This window comes from Pelophylax lessonae (assembly GCF_965119305.1).
Source record: "Pelophylax lessonae genome assembly, chromosome: 11".
Lineage (NCBI taxonomy): Eukaryota > Metazoa > Chordata > Amphibia > Anura > Ranidae > Pelophylax > Pelophylax lessonae.
Genome location: NC_138778.1, coordinates 38,742,242 through 38,756,386, shown reverse-complemented (window position 1 = coordinate 38,756,386; position 14,145 = coordinate 38,742,242). Strand labels below are relative to the sequence as shown.

At 41.3% G+C, this 14,145-nt stretch overlaps 1 protein-coding gene across 2 annotated transcripts in view; it reads right to left on the bottom strand.

The window, feature by feature from the left end:
* Positions 1 to 321: 321 nt before the first annotated feature.
* The window catches only part of SGK2 (serum/glucocorticoid regulated kinase 2), an 87,489-nt gene continuing 73,665 nt past the window's right edge, over positions 322 to 14,145 (bottom strand). For both annotated transcript variants that reach the window (XM_082272326.1, XM_082272325.1), the window contains exons 11-12: positions 9,008 to 9,097; positions 322 to 803 (exon numbers count right to left, since the gene is read on the bottom strand). In XM_082272326.1, coding sequence (XP_082128452.1) covers positions 606 to 803; positions 9,008 to 9,097 — 288 coding nt within the window. In that variant the 3' untranslated portion in view covers positions 322 to 605. The remainder of the gene's footprint in view (positions 804 to 9,007; positions 9,098 to 14,145) is intronic.

Below are 14,145 nucleotides of genomic sequence, written 5' to 3'. Positions count from 1 at the left end.
CAAATTCTTGAGTAGCAGAGTAATGTACAGCAGCCACTATCCTCTTGGACACCAAAGACTGGCGGATTGTGAGTCACTCCAACGACCCCATAATGCTTGGACTGTTCAAACTCCACAGATCTATGCGAAATTGATTGTGTCGAAGTATGTCTCAGATAAACAAAGCCAACTAGTACTGAGGCCTTCAAGACTGCTGTAGCAGAATCCTTATAGTTGGTCGTTAAGTCCTTTATTAGAGGATCCCCACCACTGGATATTATCCATCTAATGGGAGGGATGTTTTCTACTCTTTTACTTGTCATGGACAAACTCTGAAAGATAAGTAGCAAAGAGGATGACATGACTTGGGTGCACTATTTACAGTGAAGTCAACATGGGAAGCCACTTGCTCCTGTTAATTATACAGTACTTAATAAATTGATCAACATTAAGACTTTGAGCTTACAAACACTCATCTTCCGTCATCTCTGTTCATCAGTCAATATAATGGTTCAAGATTGGTCTGCAGAACACATCCAAGGACACATGCACCAATCTTTAGGACTTATCGTTCATTTCATCTGCAGATTGGAGTGTAGAGTTGTTGTTGATTTGTCCAAATGGATTCATTGTCCTATAAAATCACCGTTTCCAAGATTATCTCCACTCAAATAGTCATCCTCACTTTGTGCATAGGAAAAGCCATAAAAAGCATTTGAGCAACTGGAACTGCTGGGGGCCAGGTCGGGTGTGCGGCTCACAGAATTCGGCACGGCCTCCTGCGTGAATTCTGGATCAAAGTGACGTAGATCAGCTGGACCAGCCTGCAAGGAGAAAAGTTTGACAATTTTATTTACTTACAATATTCAGCTGATTGACTCTATGGGGTCTATTTACTAAAACTAGAGCGTGCAAAATCTGGTGCAGCTGTAAATGGTAGCCAATCAGCTTCTAACATCAGCTTGTTAAAATAAACTTTGACAATATAACCTGGAAGCTGATTGGTTTTTATGCAGAGTTGCACCAGATTTTTGCACCGGTTTTATTAAATCAATCTCTATACCCTAGCTGCTAAATATACCACTGATCTTTATTTTTCGTCCTTATTGGAAAGACAGATATAATATATAATCTACCTATTTCCATGGGTCACAGTTTAACTCAGAGAATTTTGTGACCTAACATTTTAGTCAGTAGGGCTCAGCTTTATCTACAAAGGTGGTTTAGATTGTATTCAAGTGCTGGGAGTTTACCAGATGTAGAACCCTCCTCGTATAGAGTAGTCTGCTAGGTAAATTAAGTATAGCTCCTCTGTAATCAGTGGAGCAGGGATTGATTGCTTAGGGCTGTTGTCTTGTTACTCACACTGTCTTCTAGAGGCTTTTAGAAGTATAGTGTAAGGGAGAGCAGGACAGGCAGCCTGAATATTTATAGAACTCCAGCCAATCCCTGGGGAGGTGTGCGCAGAAGGTGGAGAGAGCCCATAAATAAGGTGTGTGTGATTCCTGCGCTGTCAGGAGTTGTGGGAACACCCTAATGCTGCACCACTGGTACTGGTACTAAACAGTTGATAAAATGTAATGGTGGGGGTAGTGGCGCGCTTTAGAGGCTAGATGTTATTCAATATACTTCAACCACAAGTAAGGACTGATCTGTGTGTGTTATATATAAAGGTAGTTTTATCTGAAAATTAACTATCTGTGAGAATGTTGATGAAAGAAAAAAGTGCTGTGTGCTTTAATACTTGTGCATAAATAAAAGTGCAATGTGCTTCCAGACACTTTTGGATTATATATTATATGTTCAATCAGGTAATCTATTGTGTTCTGATATGTTAAAGTCGCTTCAAGTGATATTCGATCCAATGAGTCTCTCAACCTTTATCCAATGGGTATTATGATTTGCTATCAAAGTGATATCATCAAGCAATGAATAAAGATGTATAAAATACTTAAAAGGTGGTAAATTCCATGTGTCAGTATTCTTAAAATAAATAGATACTAAATCTTTATCTGATGAATATTACGGTGTATAAGCTTAAGATGGTTTTCCAAAACAAAAAATATATATTACGTCAATTTTTCATAAATTCCTAAAACAGTGATAAAAGTGCATGAGTGAATATTCCTAAAAATCAATAAATAATATGGTGACTTATAGATAGTAGTGCTTCTTCAAAAAGTGCTCAGTGCTTTCCAAAATCACAATATAAACAACCAGAGTTGATCATGCAGGATATAAAGGTTCATATAGAATGAGTCCCAAAATTTTTTCAAAATTGTATATATATTCTTATTTCTTTTGTTGTAGACGTGCTTGAAATCAATATAGTGACTTAAATTCTTCCACCTTGTGTGTCACTTCTAGGTGTGCTAAACTCTCACCTTTAGACCCAAGAACATACGCATATGGTATATTGCCAGGGTGTAAGCTGATGTTGTTTCCTTTAGGTGCTGTCCCCTTTTGGTCCTGGTCTCCAGCGCAGGTACCCAAATCGATAGGGGTCTCCGGGAATCCTATCCACTAACAGCCAATTGGGTCCGCTTCCCTCGCACTATCCTCCTTAATGTCTCAAAACAATAGAACTATCATGGTGCAGTATTAAGAGCTGTTTATTGCCGCATATACAGAGATACACTTACACTTTCGCAGCTTGTTATCAGCGTGTACAGAACGTGCGGACACTATGGGAATCCAGTGTTGTCCGATACGTTACTTCCGGGTATAGAGCTCCTCCTACGCGTTACGTCACGAGGTCACGTGACTTCCTCCCTGGGACTCATTCTATATGAACCTTTATATCCTGCATGATCAACTCTGGTTGTTTATATTGTGATTTTGGAAAGCACTGAGCACTTTTTGAAGAAGCACTACTATCTATAAGTCACCATATTATTTATTGATTTTTAGGAATATTCACTCATGCACTTTTATCACTGTTTTAGGAATTTATGAAAACTTGACGTAATATATATTTTTTGTTTTGGAAAACCATCTTAAGCTTATACACCGTAATATTCATCAGATAAAGATTTAGTATTTATTTAATTTTAAGAATACTGACACATGGAATTTACCACCTTTTAAGTATTTTATGATACATCTTTATTCATTGCTTGATGATATCACTTTGTTAGCAAATCATAATACCCATTGGATAAAGGTTGAGAGACTCATTGGATCGAATATCACTTGAAGCGTCTATAACATACCAGAACACAATAGATTACCTGATTGAACATATAATATATAATCCAAAAGTGTCTGGAAGCACATTGCACTTTTATTTATTCACAAGTATTAAAGCACACAGCACTTTTTTCTTTCATCAACATTCTCACAGATAGTTAATTTTCAGATAAAACTACCTTTATATATAACACACAGAGCCCATAAATAGTTTGAGGCCTGGGCTAGCAGGGTGCAGTGTTCCTGGGTCCAGTCCTGCCGGAGGAGATGCCTGTGAATGGGATCTGCCCCTGGAGCAGGAGTGTTAGAGAAGCCCTTGTGAAGGCACCAAGGTCCCAGCTAGGCAGATCCATTGTCTAGGCATCAAGTTGGGTCACGAGGAAGCTCACTGGAGAGAGACAGAGTCCAACTGTCCTTCGGTGGTGTCCCCACATCTCTACATCTCCCTTACAAGGAAGAGTCTGGTGGATATCGGCAGGAGGCAACTGGTGATCCTGCGGCTAAGTGAGTAACCTCCCAATGCTGAGGAGAAGTGACGGTGTGTAGCTTTTATCCTCCTGAGGGAGTACAAGTCACCAGCAGCATTAGAAATCTGTGGGACATTTTGTGGATGCAGTGCAGCTAGTAACTTGTACGGCATTGCAGCCAGCAGTGTGTGGAGGGCTAGAAGTTCTCAAGTTTGTAAAGTGGCAGTTTATTGGGGTATCCCATGCTCCCTCTCCATATACAAATTCATGTTCCAATAAAAACCCTAAAAAAAAACCCTAGACAGTTTTCTGGGCCAGTGGTAGAACGAAGAAAATGCTGTATGTGCTCTAGGGGGGAAATAGGACCGAATTTACCAGCTGCTTCTTAGGGGGTGCACTACACATAAATGAAGAGATCTTGAACCATGCAGCAAATATAAGTTACCAAAAGTTGCTGCAATATGTGTTAATTTCCTTCTACAAGTTTGTTCAGCTTGCTCAGTTAAAGCAGTAGTAAACTCTAATGACAAAAAAAAAAACCCTGCAAGACAAAGGCATAATGAGCTAGTATGCATCGCATACTAGCTCATTATGAATTACTTACCTTAGAACGAAGCCCCGACACGGACCCCCGGACACCGCTGTGGGAGCGGACATGATCCCACGGCGTCTCTTCCGGGTTCCGTGGCTCCGGCGCTGTGAGTGGCCGCGATGACGTCACATTTTCCGGCAATTCCCGGCAAGGAACTCTGAAGGTCCGCCGGACCTTCAGAGCGCATGCGCCGCACTCGTCAGCGGCTGCATGCAGTGGTAATATCTCCTAAACCGTGCCGGTTTAGGAGATATTAATTGTACCTACAGGTAAGCCTTATCATAGGCTTACCTGTAGTTAAAAGTAAAAAAAAAGCGGTATACTACCGCTTTAAGCCTTGACAATAAATCCTGGAAGCTGATTGGTGTTTAGAGAGCTGCACCTGATTTTGCACGCTCCAGGGGAGGACAAGACTGGCTCCATCTGTCAGGTGCATGCTGAAAGGTAGAGCCAGCTGTCAATTAGAGCAGTGGTCCTCAACCCTGGCCTACAGGGCCCACTAACATGCCAGATTTTCAAGATAACTGAAATACATCCCAGGTGATATCATTTGCTGCTCAGTGATTGCAGTACTCTAGTCTGCATCTCCCCAAGGTAATACCTAAAATCTGGCCTGTTAGTGGGCCCTGTAGGCCAGGGTTGAGGACCACTGAATTAGAGGGTAGACAACAATATTGTCGGGATCCTTCTGGAGCCTGGCATGGCTCTGCCTCATCAGCTGATAGTGGGCAATGGCCCATTATCAGCTAACTTTGGGTCACAAGAGTGCAAAAGTAAATGTACTCCTGAGAGCCAAAAGAGAAATATGGACAAAAAAAGCTTTGGCTATACTTCTCTTTTAAGCCAAACATTCTTTATATTTATTACTTCTTGAGATCCCTTTAATTCTCTCAATTTGGTATATACTTTGTTTATGAGTATAAAGCCCTAGTGAAGAGAAATCCTCTGGAACCCCGAAATGCACATATAGCAATAAAATCTTCACAGAAATTATATGGGGTTTATTTATCAATGTTTTCACACAGGATTCACACAAGTTTTACCCACAATGCACAAATATTTTAGTCATTGAATCTTGGGTGAAAGTTCTATGATTCTAGGGTGAAAAGCATTGACAAATGGCTATTGCAGACAGGCAGGATTGCATTTCAGAGGGCGGTATAGCAGTGGCTGGTAGGCAATCAGGCGGTGCAACTACTGCCTCCTGACGCTTGTTTTTTTTTCCAGTTTTCTTTTTTTAACAGAGGTTTTTCCTGTTTTCTTAATTGCCGAACAACAATTTTACCTTGCGGGACCACGTGACAACTGTGAGCCAAACGCTGAGGTTGCAGTTGCTGTGCAGCCCCAATAATTTCAATGGGCGAGGTTGACAGGTGGTGCTGCTTGTCAAACTCTGAAGCCTGCAAAGCATCATGGCTATAACATGCGTGCAGCTCTGTCAGGCTGGTGGGTGACTGGAGGGCGGTAAACCATTATGTTGTTTACTACCCCCTGGCTGCCAGTATAAAGGGCCCAAACACCAAAGAAAATTGCTTATCTCAACCTTCAGCTCTTAGCATCAGGTAGCAGGTGCTGTTCTACCAGCTGGGGTCCCACTGGCCCCATGCTCAGAAAATGTAATGCTTTTTGCTGTATACTTGACTGCTTAAAGTAGAACTATAGGATAAACTTATTTTTTCTTTCATTATGGATAGAGTAAGGGAGGGTTTTTGTCATCTGTGTCCCATTGTGGAGATTTACCTTCACTTCCTGTCCCATAGCCAAACAGGAAGTGAGAGGAAATTCCTGAAAATTAAGGGAATGCCCTGGGGATCTCCAGGCTACTAGAAATAGCATCCTTTTGTAAGATTTCCCCTCTAATACTTTTCTGGGGACAACCAAAATGTTGGGATTTTCTTTTACTTTCACTTTCAAACATAATGGTAAACAGGGCAACTAGAGAGAGCGGATCTTCTTAATGGGGGCACAGCCAGTAATACAAACTGACAGATGTTCTAATCCCTCTCCACTCTATCCAAAACTAAAAAAAAAGTTTTTCCTTTAGTTATACTTTAAATTTTATTCAATAAAATCTGGATTATATATGGACTGTGGCGATAAATTTTATAATAGATAAATAGACCCCTGTTTCCTACTCTATACAAGAGTTCAAGTGCTACAGTTACACTAGATCCCCTTTACACGAGGCAGACTGCGGCTGCGATCCGCTTGCTCAGCAGGGCATCTGTCTGCTTATCCTCACTGAACAAGCGGATGACAGAACCATGTCCACTCCACTCATGCAGAGCGGACACGGACACAGACTACTGTTCTCTATGAGCGGCCGGATGTAAACGAACTGCTTGTCCGTTTACACCCAACTGGCATCCGATCCACTAGATGGAAGGGGAATGGATCCCCACCCATCCCTTTTTGGCAGATCGGATGGGATTGGATGTTGGCGGGTGTAAACAGTTACATATCTGTTTAAACCCGCTGCTCCTTAACCTCCCTAGCGGTATTCCCGAGTGTGGCTCGGGGTTAAATTTCAGTGCCAAAAGCGGTAACCCCGAGCCACACTCGGGGTACCGCTAGGAAGATTGCTGGATCCTGGTAGAGGGGTTACTTAGCCTTGTCCCCGGGATCCAGCGATGTATTCCGGCGGTGTGTGGCGGCGGATCTTCCTCCCGATGCTCTGTGTGCCCCAGCTTCCGTCTCCTGCGATGTGACGCTCACAGGGGGGTGGAACCGGCGGCAAAGTCAAACGTAAAACACACCAAACACACTGATACAATGCAAAATAAAATAAATTCACATCAGTTTGCCCCCCCGTGCCCTATCTTGCAGTTTTACTGTACTTTTTATGTATATATATATATATATATATATATATATATATATATATATATATGTATATACATACATATACATATATATATATATATATATACATACATATATACACACACATATATATATATATATATATATATATACACACACATATATATATATATATATATACATATATATACATATATACATATATATACATATATATATATATATATATACATATATATATATATATATATATATATATATATATATTGTGACAGGAAGTCAGGTAAATCTATGGGTGTTGTCACAGACGGGAGATATATTTCTGCTTGGTTTAGACAATTCACCAATTACTATCAGGTGTCGGCTGCAGAGATAGGCAGGAAGGTGTATGGAAGTTGAGAAAACTTTCAGCTGTTCAGAATGAGGCAATTAAGGCCTCTATAATTTGTCCAAAGGGAGTCTATTGATTGCTGCCTCCTGAGGCTGTGTGAGCTGGGGAGAGCAGTCAGATGAGAGACTTCTAAAGGTGAGGGGTTGAACTTTTTCTGTGTAAAGAAAACACAAATGGACATTTGAGTGTCTGCTGTAGGACCAGCAGTGTCTGCCCAACAGTAGGTTGAGAAGACTTCTTAGGTAGGTTCCTGTGTGTGAGAAGGTAGACGCCCACAGCGGCCAGGATTTATTTTGTGTTTTATTTTGATTTTTGATGTTTTTGCTGCATGCACTTGTTTGAAGAAATTGGAAGAATAAACCATAAACTGTTGTTTTCAACCACTCCTCGGCTCTCTCCCTGTGTGACGAACCCCTCCAAAGGGGTTATCCACACCCGCTACCGAGCTAATCCCTCACAATATATACACACACATACTTTACTTATTTATAGTTTTATATTAAATTATAATTTATGATTTTGTGTTTCAAACTTTATCATACCTGAGATGTTATAAAGAAGAATGCACAGTAAAAAAAAAAATATATGTATAGTTGGTTTGGGCTGCTCATTCTTAAGAATTACATGCAAAATAATGGTACCGCTTTCAGCACTTAAAATCCGAAAGAATCATACCGCCAGGGAGGTTAAAGAAGAATAGAGCTTCCAATCAAGTGTGCCTGAAAAATGGACAGGCGGACCTGATTGGAACATCCGTGTGAAAGGCAAAGTTGTATAAAGTACTCGAAACCCATACTTGAGTAGAAGTGGAAGCGCTCAATCAAAAAGTGACTTGAGTAGAAGTACTAAAGTATTCAACATTTTTTGTACTTAAGTATTGCAAGTAGTTTTTTTAAAAATTTTGCTACTCAAGTACTGAAAGTAAAAGTACAAGTACTGTGTTATGTAGTTATTAAAGAAAAAAGTCAAAAGTTTGAACATCATATTGTTTTTTATTATTTCAAATGCAACTTTTATTTATACATACAGTAGCATTTATTTTCGTATGCGCTGATAATACACATGTTTTGAGCTTCATGAAACCTGCCATCTACTGTTCTGGCAGTGGTAATTTTTATAATTGTAACGAGTAACTATGCAGCACAAAAAAAAAAAATATCGGAGTAGAAGTATTGAAATCATCGAAAAAATGTAGTGAAGTAAAAGTAGAAGTAGGAGAAAAAAATTCTACTATAGGAAAGTACAGATACCGCCTTTCGGTACTTAAGTACAGTAGTGAAGTAGTTCTACTTGGTTACTATACATCCGTGTGAAAGGTGCCTTTAAGTCTAAGAACAATGCTCTGAGTGTTGTGTTTTACTGATGTAACGTGTTGGCACAACCCACCTGCATTACAGCATGCCATAAAGCATGATTTATTCAGCACTGGGACCCATTTGAAATAACACAGTGCATCTCAACGCTCATATAGCGTATTGCAGTGCATGCATTTCCTCAGCATAAGGTAATAAGACCAACCTACTTCAAAAAAGTTTTATTAGATTTTGCAGGATCACATTCACTCACCACATTGGGGTTATAAGGTGGAGAAATCCTCTTATGATACAGATCATCCCAGTTAATGGGACTGAAGAAGACATGATTCTTGATCTCTAGCTGCAGAACAAATAACACATTTCATTAGAACAAGATACACGTTATATGAAATATTTAACTTGTGTTATACTTTATTACCACACTAAAAACTCGGCACTCATCAATTACATGAAGGGTTATGTCTAGGGTCACTAATATGTCTTTCCTGTTCATACTAGATCTACTTCAGTATACTGTGGTTGCCATTGTTTTGCTGAAATAATAGAGGTCTGTACACATTTAATATAACATGTTTTTCCACAGTACAGTATGTCAATGCGGCTGAGTTCGAGCCTTTACGTTCCCCATACTAGGACAAGTGAAACGTTTGATTTATAGCATGGGTGTCCAACCTTTTGGCTTCTCTAGGCCACACTGAGTGTAGAGAAATTTTCTTGGGCCACATATAAAATATATACTATAGTTAAGGTACAGTATATATGTAATAAAACGCCCTGCCGCGCCCTTCCCGCGCTGCTGTGCCCCCCCCCCCCAGCACTAATTTAACACAACTAGTGGATGATCCCCTCCAAGGCAGCCTCTGCCTACAGTTAGTTGGAAGTCGCTGTGGCCGTGCCCCCAACTCAACTTCCTTCCTCCCCAGCAAAAAAAATAAAAAATTGTCAGGGGGCAGTGGGCCGCATTGCCTACGGTTCTGGGCCGCATGCGGCCCCTGGGCCGCAGGTTGGACATGCCTGATTTATAGCATGCGCAATGATCATGCTCTAATCCTTTAATTTTTTCCCATGCCCCAGTTGCCTTGTTCCATTGCCAGACCCCTAGGAAATAGCTGTACTAGCTGCGTTCCAAGTGTTGGCATTCACCTTTCTACTACAATTCAATGCATGATGCATAAAAAGACAAATCGCAAGAACTTAGTGCTACCATATAACTATAGATAGGGCCAGCATAGACAGCCCTGTGTAAATTTTTATTTTTGGGGAAGTTGATACACAGGAGTTTTCAGTGGCTGCTGCAGCAGCAGCAGCAGCACAAAGCCACAGGGAAACACAGAAAAGGGATATATAGAAAGCTACAAGCCTCAGCACCTGACAGCTTGCGGTTTCACAGCCGGGTGCACACTGCGCATGCGCAAGTCTCGCTGTGTGTCCTGAATGGCCAGGCAATCTTCTGGGACTGTGACATGTCCCAGAAGACTCTAGGGAGGGAGGGGGAGAGGAGCACGTCCGCTCGGGCTGCCTAGCGGAAGTGGGAGCAGGGTACCTGTCTAAACTATTTACCCGCTCCCCTCATGCCAAATGTGGTATGTCAGGGAGTCAGGAGTCCTTAAAGCGGAACTTCCACTTTTGGGTAGAACTCCGTTTTAATCTTCTTGAGGACAGGAACTGATGTGAATGTACTATATATAAAATTGTCTGCCCTTTACAATTAAGCCAGCCATTGATGGTTTGTATCTTGGTCAATTGAGCAGGGACCAGCTGAGATTTAAACTATCTATGGGGCAGGCTGTTTGTAACTAAATTAAAACCATCGATCCACTGTGTTCTCCCGGCAGGGATGACTCCCTGCTCCCCACCAGGTGGAAAAAAAAAAGCCAACAGATTCCTCCATCCGCACAACCAAGGTGGAAGGAGGAATTCCCCTCACTGGGACATTGTATTCTGACAGCAGCACCCACAGGTGTCAGAGTACACTGGACAGCAGCTGGAACTGACTACAGCTGCTAATCAATAGAAAATGTTTTTTCCAACATGTCCCTTCGACAAAGGTTGATTATTGATTATACCATCTGGGGGAATCCACACACTAATCAAAATTTTAATCAGTGTATGACCTCAGCTTTAGTCCTTATCAAATGATTGGTAAAGGCTAAATTCACCTTTATAAAAAATAATAAATGCACATATTTTTGCAAGTAAATTTTTATTTTTTTTTGCCTACAGAGCATTGCACCCACGATCAGCAGATGTCAGACTCCTGCAGACTTTCAGTATAGCTGTCTGCCCATACCTATTGGTACAGACTGTAAATGTTTCATTCATAAAACCTTGGTTTTGGAATTTGGGATTATGAAACCTTGTGTACTACTGAGATGCTGTGATAAGTCACAGCTGTCACATGATACAGGGCAGCTGTGATTAGCCCTGGTACCATGTGATCGCTGTGATCAATCACAGAGCTCACACAGTTGTAAACAATGACAGCATTGTTTACTACTGTTCATGTGCTTGCTGCGATTGGTCAGAGCGATCATGTGCTTGCTGTGATTGGTCACAGCGATCACATGGTACCAGGGCCACTCAACAGTGGGCTGACACAACAATTGGTGATAGTTTTTGTTTGGTAGACAGTGGGTCAACAATCTAGAGAGTGCGCATGAGCAGACGATGCGGGAGGACATACAGGTACATCCACCCGCATTGGTGCTGCTTCCACCTGGCCATAGTACTTAAACAACGGTTAAGATGACCATACACTGGTAAGATTTCGTTTTAGTGTTTTCCTATTTTAGAAACGTTTGTTTCATCCTAATTGTTAGTGGGGTCAAATTGATGTTCATTTTAGACCAAAGTAAAAAGAAAATTTAAAAGAGCAGAATAGAAAAATTTTCTTGAACCAATGAATTTCAAACGGTGATTGAGTTCTTTGTTTGGAAAGTCCATTTTTTCCAAAATCGAATGTTAAAAGCAAACTGTTTTTGATGTGGTCTCAAATGACATTTTTCATATCACTGAGTGTACTGATGACAATGTTCATATGAACGTTTGTTTAAAAATCTTGGCGTGTAATATCACCCAGCTTTCCGTATTGACTGGTATACTTTCTTTAGCCCACAGAAATCTGTTCCTGCCAGGAAAGTATTAAGCCCCATACACACGATCAGATTATCGAACGATCTGTCGTCCGTTTTTTGTGGCATGCTAGTCTGATGTGGAAAGTGAAGAGGTTATTTTCATACAAATTTTCCCGTACGACAGAATTCTACTTCAGAAGTGATGTCATGTGTTGGATTGCTTTGTATGCGTTCTTTCGTCTCTGAGCATGCCTAGTCTTGCTCTTAAGATTTTTTTCTGTCGAAATCTGTACTAATGAGATGAACATCGGATGTTGTTTTGACGGACGACAAAAATTTTATAGCCTGCACATCAGGATTTTGTCAGCCGAAAAGTTGGAGTTGGCTGTCGAAAGCACCATACAATCCGAAAATCGACAGATCGGTCGTCGGACAAATTTTCCCTACAGATTTTCTTATCGTGTGTACGGGCCTTTAGTTGGTTGGCCAAAGGTTCCAAGTCCTCCCTGATAGGACATAGACATTGGGCACAGTACCGAGATCCTGAGTTTTGGAACTCAGGACCTGGAGATTTGCTTGTGCACATGTTCTCACAGAGAAGTTGTCATATGATTCTAATAGTTTTGGATTTATATGACTCCTAAGCTATGGATTACTATGCTAAGCTGCAGTCTTAACTGTCCCAAAGTAAAGATTAATGAATAACCCAGAGAGTCCTGTATCAAGGCTCTTCATAACCTGATGCATTCCAGGACCAAAGAGGTGTGCTGGTTGTGTAAAAGGCTCTTTGTTACAAACTCAACCAAAAAAAAAGTTCTTCCTTTGTACGTTTGCTGTTGTGCCAACAAAGAACAGCAAAATAATAGTGTTTTTCAGGCCGGGGAGTGGGAGTAGGAAAGTAATATTCTTTGTCGAAACTAAGCACCAGTGCACCCTTGTTCAGTTACAGTGTCCTGAAAACCAGGACAGGATATACAGAACTCCATAAAATTTCATTTTGGCTTAACCACTTAAGCCTGGAGGATTTGGCTGCTAAAAGACCAGGGGGTATTTTGCGATTCGGCACTGCGTGATTTTAACGGACAATTGCGCGGTCGTGCGACGCTGTACCTAAACGAATTTGACGTCATTTTTTTCCCACAAACAGAGCTTTCTTTTGGTGGTATTTGATCACCTGTGCGATTTTTTGATCATGCGCTATAAACAAAAAAATAGCGTCAATTTTTCAAAAATAACAATATTTTTCAAATTTTTTTATATGAAATTCCCCCCAAAAAAAATGTAAAAATCAAAATTTTTTAACATTTTCGGCCAATTTGTTTTCTGCTACATATGTTTGGTAAAAAAATTGCAAAAAGCGTATTTTGATTGGTTTGCGCAAAAGTTATCGCGTTTACTAACAAAGGGAAAGATTTTTGTCATTTTTGTTGTTTTTTTTTTTAACGCGTAATGGCGGCGATCTAGCGATTTTTTTTTTTTTGCGGTACTGCGACATTGCGGCGGACAGATCGGACCCTTGACTGACATTTTTGACACTTTTGGGGTTACCAGTGACATTTCTACAGTAATCAGTGCTATACATATGCACTGTTACTGTAAAAAAATACACTGGCAGTGAAGGGGTTAACTTTATTTGAGAGGGAGGGGCTGTGTGTGTCCCTAGGGGCGTGATTCTAACTGTGATTGGCTGTGGCTTGAGCTGTAGAAACAGTGATCAACGGTCCTACATAGTAGAACCGTGTGATCACAGTTTCTACACAGGGGAGAATGACAGGCGGCTTGTTTACACTAGCCGCCTGACTTTCTCCCTCTCCCCCGACGATCGCTGAGTGACCGGCGGACATCGGGTCCGCCGGTCACACGCACGGGGGGGGGTCCGTGACCACGCGGGAGCGCGCCGGCGGCGGCGCGCGCTCGCTCAATCCCCAGAGCCTCACAAGCTAGTGACGTACCCCTACGTCACTCTGCCTGTGAGGGGCTGACCGCCGCAGTATATCTACTTGCGGCGGTCGGCAAGTGGTTAAAATGAAGTGGGATAGAGTGGGAGAGGGGTTAGTACCACTGTCATGTTTTTATTGCTGTGTCACGGCTAGGTTGATTCACCCTTCTATTTGTCCCGGTGACCATTGGAACTGGGAAAGAAAAGTGGTAGGAAAAAAATATATTTTGAGTTGTCACCAGAACACAAGTAGAGGGGGCATTTGTTCTGGTCATAACTGTCTAGAGCTGACCATACCCTAGTCACATATACTATATTACCAAAAGTATTGGGAGTCAAGTTCCTCCACCCCAAACTCACTCATCCATGTCTTTA